Source organism: Salmo salar, chromosome ssa18, assembly GCF_905237065.1.
Source record: "Salmo salar chromosome ssa18, Ssal_v3.1, whole genome shotgun sequence".
Classification (NCBI taxonomy): Eukaryota; Metazoa; Chordata; class Actinopteri; order Salmoniformes; family Salmonidae; genus Salmo; species Salmo salar.
Window position 1 is genome coordinate 81,300,062 of NC_059459.1, and position 12,005 is coordinate 81,312,066.

Below are 12,005 nucleotides of genomic sequence, written 5' to 3' on the forward strand. Positions count from 1 at the left end.
CTGATTAAATACCTCCGTGTCTGGGAAGGGCTTGGTGTGTTTGGTTCTGATTATATACCTCCGTGTCTGGGAAGGGCTTGGTGTGTTTGGTTCTGATTAAATACCTCCGTGTCTGGGAAGGGCTTGGTGTGTTTGGTTCTGATTAAATACCTCCGTGTCTGGGAAGGGCTTGGTGTGTTGGACTAAAACCAAGGCTCCAATTGACAGAGGGTATCACATATCTTTTGTTAAAGAAATTGGCAAAAATGATATCTATTGTTTGCTTTATATTTGTGAATAAATAAAACGTATCCAGATTATATCCAGCGGTCTATAACAATGCTTAACTCTGTGACGTCTTATGGTAGAAACAACCTCTAAAATGCCGAGAAAGACGGGACTCCGATGCATATGGAGATAAACTGATTCCTCTCTATGACAATCTAAAGCTGAGCTGCAGCCTTTGATATTCTTAGAGGTACAAAAAAATGGACTTTGCTATTCTGTCCCTATTAATTGAGCTTTTCTCTTTCTGAAAGAGAAGATTTTTGTTTAAACCCAGGCAGCTTTTAATAAGGAAGCACTTCTGTTGTTGGGTTTTACAACAGACGAGAAGCCAGCAGTTGAAGCTTACAGTTTTCTGCGACAGTAGAGCCTCTGTCTGGGTGGAAAGGTCACTTTTGAAAGTGCCATGCTTAGATTCATCAGGATGTCTAAGATGTCATTATTTTTCTCTCGTCTAGGATGGCAGAACATCCGGGCCATTGGTGATTTTATCAATGTAATCAGATATACCAGGCTATGTTATTGACATTGAACTGATTATATAGCCTACTAACCAGATGTGTTAAATGGTGTTTAATTTGTAGCAGAGGACTATTAATTGGAATGCTATTATGTTCTGTTCCTCCGACGTTTAGCTGAGAAAAAATGGACCCAAACACATTGGGGGGCAGAACATCCAGGTCCGGTCCTGGAAGTGTTTAACACGTTTTATGTACACACTTTATTATAATACTTATGAAATACACATTGTTATATTTGGTAACACATGTTTATTTCCCCTCGACTCCAACCCCATTCGATGTAATGTCTACATAAGGGTCCAAACGACAAAACACTCACACAGCTCTGAGGAAGGCCTTGAGGCCGATACGGACAGCTGAATAAAGATCAGTGATACTAGCAAGAGCAGTGGGCTGGTTTCTCCTTTTTTATCAGTTTAACAACGTATAAAATACAACATTATTCAGAATATCAGATAACAGGACTTATTATCCAGCTGCGTATTGTTAGGTAGCTCTGGTCCAGGGTGTTATATCCATCAAGACGGTTCAGCACCATCAAGATGCACGTCACACCCTGGACCAGAGCTAATCATTAGGACCTAGTGCAACAATATATTCCAGTTAGCTACGTCCCTAATGGCCCCCTATTCCCTTTATAGTGCACTACAATAGGGTACCATTTGGGAAGGAAATAAGTTCGTAATTATAACAAAGAACCACTGGGGGGCGACAGACAACAGTAGACAACTCTGTACAATAGAACATAAATACATAAATTACTTTAAAATGCCAATCTCTGCAGAAAGTGTGTGTGTGTGTGTGTGTGTGTGTGTGTGTGTGTGTGTGTGTGTGTGTGTGTGTGTGTGTGTGTGTCAGTATGACTCCAGTTACAATGAAAATCACTTTGTTCAACAGACCTGGAGATATTTATTGGTTATTGATGGATCAGCAAAGTGATTGGTGATTGATTGGTAACATGGTGAGTACAGGGTTCTCCATGTTTTCTCCCAGGTCAGTAATGTATTGCTTTGTCCCAAATGGAACCCTATTCCCTATGTAGTGCACTACTTTAGACCAGGGCCTATATGAACCCTATTCCCTAACCCTACATAAAAACTAAATAGAACGTTCAGTACATTAAAACTAAATAGAACGTTCAGTACATAAAAACTAAATAGAACGTTCAGTACATTAAAACTAAATAGAACGTTCAGTACATTAAAACTAAATAGAACGTTTAGTACATTAAAACTAAATAGAACGTTCAGTATATTAAAACTAAATAGAACGTTCAGTATATTAAAACTAAATAGAACGTTCAGTACATTAAAACTAAATAGAACGTTCAGTATATTAAAACTAAATAGAACGTTCAGTATATTAAAACGTAGTGGAGCGTTCAGTTGAATAGAAATGGTGCTGTACTGAACAACCAGCTGAAGAAATGGGGAGCGGTTGGGTTGTGGGTTCAAGATGCATCGTTGCCCTTAAAACACGTCACTCAATGCTTTAATCCACACCCGGCAGACCCACTGAACGGAACAAAGCTGAGAAAAGATTAGGGACCTGCTTTGTTTACTGTACAAGACTCATATTGTCTAACAATGATCACATTTTCAATCCCTGTTCAACCTCACTTGAACCAGGAAATACACATTTTAATATTCCCCTTACCAAACCAAACCCTAACCAAATCAGCTACTCGGTTATATTCTCTAAGAATCAATGGGTACATATCAATCATTTCAGATTGCCCCTTTAACAAGAGAAATAGACTTATAAATAATATACAGAGTGAATCTACTAAAGCAGGTCAGGTCAGTAGTCTACTAAAGCAGGTCAGGTCAGTAGTCTACTAAAGCAGGTCAGGTCAGTAGTCTACTAAAGCAGGTCAGTAGTCTACTAAAGCTGGTCAGTACAGTAGTCTACTAAAGCAGGTCAGGTCAGTAGTCTACTAAAGCAGGTCAGGTCAGTAGTCTACTAAAGCAGGTCAGTAGTCTACTAAAGCAGGTCAGGTCAGTAGTCTACTAAAGCAGGTCAGGTCAGTAGTCTACTACAGCAGGTCAGGTCAGTAGTCTACTACAGCAGGTCAGGTCAGTAGTCTACTAACGCAGGTCAGGTCAGTAGTCTACTAAAGCAGGTCAGGTCAGTAGTCTACTAAAGCAGGTCAGGTCAGTAGTCTACTAAAGCAGGTCAGTAGTCTACTAAAGCAGGTCAGGTCAGTAGTCTACTAAAGCAGGTCAGTAGTCTACTAAAGCAGGTCAGTAGTCTACTAAAGCAGGTCAGGTCAGTAGTCTACTAAAGCAGGTCAGTAGTCTACTAAAGCAGGTCAGGTCAGTAGTCTACTAAAGCAGGTCAGGTCAGTAGTCTACTAAAGCAGGTCAGTAGTCTACTAAAGCAGGTCAGGTCAGTAGTCTACTAAAGCTGGTCAGTACAGTAGTCTACTAAAGCAGGTCAGGTCAGTAGTCTACTAAAGCAGGTCAGGTCAGTAGTCTACTAAAGCAGGTCAGTAGTCTGCTAAAGCAGGTCAGGTCAGTAGTCTACTAAAGCAGGTCAGGTCAGTAGTCTACTAAAGCAGGTCAGGTCAGTAGTCTACTACAGCAGGTCAGGTCAGTAGTCTACTACAGCAGGTCAGGTCAGTAGTCTACTAACGCAGGTCAGGTCAGTAGTCTACTAAAGCAGGTCAGGTCAGTAGTCTACTAAAGCAGGTCAGGTCAGTAGTCTACTAAAGCAGGTCAGGTCAGTAGTCTACTAAAGCAGGTCAGGTCAGTAGTCTCCTGTGCTGATAGTTCAGAAAGTATTGTCATTAAAAGTGATTGTTGATCACAGCGTGAAACTCAGGTCAGACTAAACCAGGTCCATTATTACCTGCTTGACCTGATGATGTCACAGGTTCCTGGTGGTTATGTCACTACATCATCATCACCAGCACAGAAACTAATACAACAGGTAGGTAATAACCTTTGACCCCAACAGAGGAATAGACACAGTCATCATCATAGACACTATGATCATATACATCCCCATCCCTGAGGGGAAGCTCTCTCAGAATATCACCTTTTGGACACTGATCTGGGAACACCTGGACATCACCACCACCACCATAATGCCTGTCCAGCATGTCATACAGTTCTGCCAAGGTATTTGAGGGCAATGTTTTATTGTCCTCCTTTTGGTTCTCCCCCCAGTGTGCTTGGGCCACCCACTGTTTCAGGTTGTTGTTGTAACAGCAGTAGGCTGTCCACATGAGATCTGGGATGTTCACTCGGTTCTTCAGTGTGTTGTTGTTACTGGGCACTGCTCCAGTCACCACATAGGCTTTTATCTGGTCGTTAGCATCCTTACAGTTAAGCTTAAGAGTCGTTTGGACTTTGCACTCCATTTTCCTCCACCTGCCATTGTTGAAGGACACCACCTGGGGAACGATGTTGGTCAGGGTAAAGGTGGACTTCTGAGTATCAAGGTCATGAGCATGTGAACATGGGAAGAGGTGACCTCTGTTCACCCCTTTAATTGGTATTGAGTTCTTATAGTCGTTGTCCCCAGCCTGCTTTTGATATTCAATCTCTTTACTATCCTTCTGCATTTCAGGGCTGTTGTTTTCCCCGTTGAGCTGCAGGAAACAACAGTCATACATTCATTCACATTTTTCTGTACAATAAACCCTCCTTTCTATACAATCCCTCTTTTTGTACAATAAACCCTCTTCTGGGGGTGTTCACAATCAAGACAAATCAAGTCTCTATACCCTCCATAGTGGTAGTTCTATATTCTGTAACATAACTGTCTGTGATTTATAGCAGTAAACAAATACAAATGTTATGTTATATGAGAAAACATTAGTCCTACCTGGGGCTCAATCATCCAGGGTTGATCTGGTCTGGGGTCTGTAGGAGGACCAGTGAAGGTGTAGGCTGAGAACACAGGGATCCTGTTGGTCGTGTCGTAGAGAGTTGCAAACCTGTAGATGTTGTTGAACAACTGGCAAATCGGCTTGTAGCGGTTCTGGTTCTGGACCGTCCCATCAACCAAAATACCCGTCAGATTTGGAGTTGTCCCCTCCAGGAAGAAATTCTGGCACTGTGGAACATCACTGAACTTCTCCACTACATGAGAGAGAGCAGGAGGAAGGAGAGAGAGAAGGAGGAGAGTAGAGAGATGATTCAATACCCCCATCATCACCTGAAGACTGTACATCACAGAGACAAAGATGAAGTTACAGAGACCAGTTGGTAGACTGGAGACTGTTGAGCTGAGTCAGGACAGACTGCTTTAAATAGTTATTACAGAGACCAGTTGGTAGACTGGAGACTGTTGAGCTGAGTCAGGACTGGCTGCTTTAAATAGGTTTTCAGAGACTCCTCCTTCATGTGAGACAGAAAGGGTTGATTTGCATAAACTCTTCTGTATGTTTCCATGGAAACTGCTGTAACAAATAACATGTGACTCACCTCCTGCCCAGTCGTGGCCAAAAGATTTGAGAATGACACGAATTTAAATTTTTCACAAAGTCTGCTGCCTCAGTGTCTTTAGATATTTTTGTCAGATGTTACTATGGAATACTTGGGTGAGCAGGCAACTGTCGGGGGAAGGAGAGGGGGGACATTAAAGATAAACTAAAATTCCTTATAAACTGTGTTGTTTGATTTTGAAATTCTAAAACCTATGTTAAAAACACTATTTTAAGAAAAATCAAGGAGGGGGGCAGGGGGTTGGGGAAATTACTTTTACAATGACAGAGTTAGGGCCAATTTTTAATTCCTCAAACACGTCTGTGATGGTTCTTGTTAAAAGGACTGATCACCACACAGTCCCAGGAAGTAGACCTACAGTAGGTTTACATTTGATTTGTCACACCAGATCCAGGAAGTAGACCTACATTAGGTTTACATTTGATTTGTCACACCAGTTCCAGGAAGTAGACCTACAGTAGGTTTACATTTGATTTGTCGCACCAGTTCCAGGAAGTAGACCTACAGTAGGTTTACATTTGATTTGTCGCACCAGTTCCAGGAAGTAGACCTACTGTAGGTTTACATTTAATTTGTCACACCAGTTCCAGTTCATATTCGCTTTCCCTAAAAATTGTATTTCCTGACAACAATATTTCAAAGTTCACCCAGTATAACCAGCTCACCCAGAGATGCAACCTCTCTTATCATTACTCAGTGCCTGGGCTTACCTCCACTGCACATTATGCCCTGAATCTATTCTACCACGCCCAGAAATCTGCTCCTTTTTTTATTCTCTGTCCCCAATGCCCTAGACGGCCAGTTTTGATAGCCTTTAGCCGTACCCTTATGTTCCTCGGGTGATGTGGAGGTAAACCCAGGACCTGCATGTCCCCAGGCACTCTCATTTGTTGACTTCTGTAATCGAAAAAGCCTTGGTTTCATGCATGTTAACATCAGAAGCCTCCTCCCTAAGTTTGTTTTACTCACTGCTTTAGCACACTCCACCAAGCCTGATGTCCTTGCCGTGTCTGAATCCTGGCTTAGGAAGGCCACCAAAAATTCTGAGATTTCCATCCCCAACTACAACATTTTCCATCAAGATAGAACTGCCAAAGGGGGAGGAGTTGCAATCTACTGCAGAGATAGCCTGCAAAGGTCTGTCATACTTTCCAGGTCTATGCCCAAACAGTTTGATCTTATAATTTTAAAAATGAATCTCTCCAGAAATAAGTCTCTCACTGTTGCCACCTGTTATAGACCCCCCTCAGCTCCCAGCTGCCCTGGACACCATATGTGAATTGATTTCCCCCATCTATCTTCAGAGTTCGTTCTGTTAGGTGACCTAAACTGGGATGTGTTTAACACCCCGGCAGTCCTACAATCTAAGCTTGATGCCCTCAATCTCACACAAATCATCAAGGAACCCACAAGGTACAACCCTAAACCTGTAAACATGGGCACCCTCATAGATATTATCCTGACCAACTTGCCCTCCAAATACACCTCTGCTGTTTTCAGTCAGGATCTCAGCGATCACTGCCTCATTGCCTGCATCCGCTATGGGTCCGCGGTCAAACGACCACCCCTCATCACTATCAAATGCTCCCTAAAGCACTTCTGCGAGCAGGCCTTTCTAATCAACCTGGCCCGGGTATCCTGGAAGGATATTGACCTCATCCTGTCAGTTGAGGATGCCTGGACGTTCTTTAAAAGTAATTTCCTCACCATCTTAAATAAGCATGCCCCTTTCAAAAAATGTAGAACTAAGAACAGATATTGCCCTTGGTTCACTCCAGACCTGACTGGCCTCGACCAGCACAAAAACATCCAGTGACGGACTGCACTAGCATCAAATAGTCCCTGCGATATGCAACTGTTCATGGAAGTCAGGAACCAATACACGCAGTCAGTCAGGAAAGCAAAGACTAGCTTTTTCAAACAGAAATTTGCATCCTGTAGCTCTAACTCCAAAAAATGTTGTGACACTGTAAAGTCCATGGAGAATAAGAGCACCTCCTCCCAGCTGCCCACTGCACTGAGGCTAGGTAACATTGTCACCACCTATAAATCCACTATAATCGAGAATTTCAAGAAGCATTTCTCTACGGCTGGCCATGCCTTCCTCCTGGCTACCCAAACCCCAGCCAACAGCTCCGCACCCCCCGCAGCTACTTGCCCAAGCCTCCCCAGCTTCTCTTTCACCCAAATCCAGATAGCAGATGTTCTGAAAGAGCTGCAAAACCTGGACCCGTACAAATCAGCTGGGCTAGACAATCTGGACCCTCTCTTTCTAAAATTATCCGCCGCCATTGTTGCAACCCCTATTACCAGTCTGTTCAACCTCTCTTTCGTATCGTCCGAGATCCCTAAAGATTGAAAGCTGCCGCAGTCATCCCCTTGTTCAAAGGGGTTGACACTCTAGACCCAAACTGTTATCGACCTATATCCATCCTGCCCTGCCTCTCTAAAGTCTTCGAAAGCCAAGTTAATAAACAGATCACTGACCATTTCGAATCCCACCGTACCTTCTCCACTGTGCAATCCGGTTTCTGAGCTGGTCACGGGTGCACCTCAGCCACACTCAAGGTACTAAACGATATCATAACCGCCATAGATAAAAGACAGTACTGTGCAGCCGTCTTCATCGAGCTGACCAAGGCTTTTGACTCTGTCAATCACCGTACTCTCATCGGCAGACTCAACAGCCTTGGTTTCTCAAATGACTGCCTCGCCTGGTTCACCAACTACTTCTCAGACAGAGTTCAGTGTGTCAAATCGGAGGGCCTGTTGTCCGGACCTCTGGCAGGCTCTATGGGGGTACCACAGGGTTCAATTCTCGGGCCGACTCTTTTCTCTGTATATATCAATGATGTCGCTCTTGCTGCGGGCGATTCCCTGATCCACCTCTACGCAGACGACACCATTCTGTATACTTCTGGCCCTTCCTTGGACACTGTGCTAACTAACCTCCAAACGAGCTTCAATGCCATACAACACTCCTTCCGTGGCCTCCAACTGCTTTTAAACACTAGTAAAACCAAATGCATGCTTTTCAACCAAACTAGCTTCAATACCATACAACACAGTGTTGCCTTGAATCAAATCAAATCACATTTTATTTGTAGCGAAATGCTTGGGCTTCTAGTTCCGACAATGCAGTAATATCCAACGAGTAATCTAACCTAACAATTTCACAACAATTACCTTATACACACAAGTGTAAAGGAATGAATAAGAATATGTACATTAAAAAAATTATATATATGTATGATGGTATAGAACGGCATAGGCAAGATGCAGTGGATAGTATAGAGTACAGTATAAACACATGAGATGAGTAATGTAGGATATGTAAACATATAAAAGTGGAATTGTTTAAAGTGGCTAGTGATACATTACATCAAGATGGCAAAGATGCAGTAGATGCTATAGAGTACAGTATATACATATGAGATGAGTAATGTAGGGTATGTAAACATTATATGAAGTGGCATTGTTTAAAGTGGCTAGTGATACATTTATTACATCAATTTTTCCATTATTAAAGTGGCTGGAGTTGAGTCAGTATGTTGGCCGCCACCAATCAATGTTAGTGATGGCTGTTTAACAGTCTGATGGCCTTCAGATAGAAGCTGTTTTGCAGTCTCTCGGTCCCCGCTTTGATGTACCTGTACTGACCTCTCCTGCTGGATGATAGCGGGGTGAACAGACAGTGGCTCGGGTGGATTTCCTTGATGATCTTTTTGGCCTTCCTGTGACATCGGGTGGTGTAGGTGTCCTGGAGGGCAGGTAGTTTGCCCCCGGTGATGCGTTGTGCAGACCTCACTACCCTCTGGAGAGCCTTACGGTTATGGGCGGAGCAGTTGCCGTACCAGGCGGTGATACAGCCCAACAGGGTGCTCTCGATTGTGCATCTGTAAAAATTTGTGAGTGTTTTTGGTGACAAGACGAATTTCTTCAGCCTCCTGAGGTTGAAGAGGCGCTAGTGCACCTTCTTCACCACGCTGTCTGTGTGGGTGGACCATTTCAGTTTGTCCGTGATGTGTACGCCGAGGAACTTAAAACTTTCCACCCTCTCCACTACTGTCCCACCGATGTGGATAGGGGGCGGCTCCCTCTGCTGTTTCCTGAAGTCCACGATCATCTCCTTTGTTTTGTTGACATTGAGTGTGAGGTTATTTTCCTGACACCACACTCCAAGGGCCCTCACCTCCTACCGTAGGCCGCCTCGTCGTTGTTGGTAATCAAGCCTACCACTGTAGTGTCATCTGCAAACTTGATGATTGAGTTGTATGCGTGCATGGCCACGCAGTCGTGGGTGAACAGGGAGTACAGGAGAGGGCTGAGAATGCACCCTTGTGGGGACCCAGTGTTGAGGATCAGCGGGGTGGAGATGTTGTTACCTACCCTCACCACCTGGGAGTGCCCGTCAGGAAGTCCAGGACCCAGTTGCTCAGGGCGGGGTCGAGACCCAGGGTCTGCGCAAGGGCGTCGAGCTTAATGATGAGTTTGGAGGGTACTATGGTGTTAAATGCTGAGCTGTCGTCGATGAACAGCATTCTTGCATAGGTATTCCTCTTGTCCAGATGGGTTAGGGCAGTGTGCAGTGTGATTGCGATTGTATCGTCTGTGGACCTATTGGGGCTGTAAGAAAATTGGAGTGGGTCTAGGGTGTCAGGTAAGGTGGAGGTGATATGGTCCTTGACTAGTCTCTCAAAGCACTTCACTATGACGGAAGTGAGTGCCAAGGGGCGGTAGTCATTTAGCTCAGTTACCTTAGCTTCTTGGGAACAGGAACAATGGTGGCCCTCTTGAAGCATGTGGGAACAGCAGACTGGGATAAGGATTGATTGAATATGTCCGTAAACACACCAGCCAGCTGTTCTGCGCATGCTCTGAGGACGCAGCTGGGGATTCCGTTTGGGCCTGCAGCCTTGCGAGGGTTAACACGTTTAAATGTTTTACTCACGTTGCCTGCAGTGAAGGAGAGCCCGCAGGTTTTGGTAGCGGGCCGTGTCAGTGGCACTGTATTGTCCTCAAAGCGAGCAAAGAAGTTGTTTAGTCTGTCTGGGAGCAAGACATCGTGGTCCGTGACGGAGCTGGTTTTTCTTTTGTGGTCCGTGATTGACTGTAGACCCTGCCACATACCTCTCGTGTCTGAGCCATTGAATTGTGACTCTACTTTGTTGCTATACTGACGCTTAGCTTGTTTGATTGCCTTGTGGAGGGAATAGCTACACTGTTTGTATTCAGTCATGTTTCCAGTCACCTTGCCCTGATTAAAAGCAGTGGTTTGCGCGTTCAGTTTTGCGCTGAATGCTGCCACCAATCCACGGTTTCTGGTTGGGGAATGTTTTGATAGATGCTGTGGCTACAACATCACCGATGCATTTCCTAATAAACTCGCTCACCGAATCAGCGTATTCATCAATGTTGTTTTTCGACGCTATGCAGAACATATCCTTGTCCACGTGATTGAAGCAATCTTGAAGAGTGGAATCCGATTGGTTGGACTAGCATTGAATAGACCTGAGCGCTGTTGCTTCCTGCTTTAGTTTCTGTCTACAGGCTGGGAACAACAAAATGGAGTCGTGGTCAGCTTTTCCTTAAGGAGGGCGGGGAGGGCCTTATATGCTTAGCGGAAGTTAGATTAGCAATGATCTTGGGTTTTGCCAGCCCTGGTAGTGCAATCGATATGCTGATAGAATTTAGGGAGCCTTGTTTTCAAATTAGCCTTGTTAAAATCCCCAGCTACAATAAATGCACCCTCAGGATATGTGGTTTCCAGTTTACATAGAGTCGAATTAAGTTATTTCAGGGCCGTCGATGTGTCTGCTTGGGGGGGAATATACACAACTGTGATTATGATCGAAGAGAATTCTCTTGGTAGATAATGCGGTCGGCATTTGATTGTGAGGAATTCTAAGTCAGGTGAACACAAGGACTTGAGATCCTGTATGTTGTTATGATCACACCACGTCTCGTTAATCATAAGGCATACACCCCCGCCCTTCTTCTTACCAGAGAGATGCTTGTTTCTGTCGGCGCGATGCATGAAGAAACCAGGTGGCTGTACTGAAATTCAGATAGCGTGTCTCGAGTGAGCCATGTTTCGGTGAAACAAAGAACGTTACAGTCTCTGATGTCTCTCTGGAAGGCAACTCTTGCTCGGATTTCGTCTACCTTGTTGTCAAGAGACTGGACATTGGCGAGTAGTACGCTCGGGAGCGGTGCGCGATGTGCCCGTCTACGGAGCCTGACCAGAAGACCGCTCCATCTGCCCCTTCTGCGGCACCGTTGTTTTGGGTCACCTGCTGGGATCCGATCCATTGTCCTGGGTGGTGGGCCAAACAGAGGATCCGCTTCGGGAAAGTCGTATTCCTGGTCGTAATGTTGGTGCGTTGACATTGCTCTTATATCCAATAGTTCCTCCCGACTGTATGTAATAAAACCTTAGATTTCCTGGGGTAAAAATGTAAGAAATAACACATAAAAAAACGAAATACTGCATAGTTTCCTAGGAACGTGAAGCGAGACGGCCATCTCTGTCGGCGCCGGGAGTAGTATGGTATTATCTAAGAAATGCTCCAGTCACCACATTGACCTTGGGTTTACCAGTATTATCTAGACACTGCTCCAGTCACCACATTGACCTTGGGTTTACCAGTATTATCTAGACACTGCTCCAGTCACCACATTGACCTTGGGTTTACCAGTATTATCTAGACACTGCTCCAGTCACCACATAGACCTTGGGTTTACCAGTATTATCTAGACACTGCTC

At 44.5% G+C, this 12,005-nt stretch overlaps 1 protein-coding gene across 1 annotated transcript; it reads right to left on the reverse strand.

Annotated features, from left to right (window-relative positions):
* Positions 1-3,419: 3,419 nt before the first annotated feature.
* On the reverse strand, positions 3,420-5,102 carry LOC106574108 (endonuclease domain-containing 1 protein-like). Its single transcript, XM_014149696.2, has 2 exons — positions 4,617-5,102; positions 3,420-4,380 (listed from the first exon to the last, which is right to left on the reverse strand). Exons 1-2 carry the CDS (start codon positions 4,962-4,964, stop codon positions 3,679-3,681), a joined length of 1,050 nt encoding a protein of 349 aa, XP_014005171.2. The 5' UTR covers positions 4,965-5,102; the 3' UTR covers positions 3,420-3,678.
* Between the last annotated feature and the right edge of the window lie 6,903 nt (positions 5,103-12,005).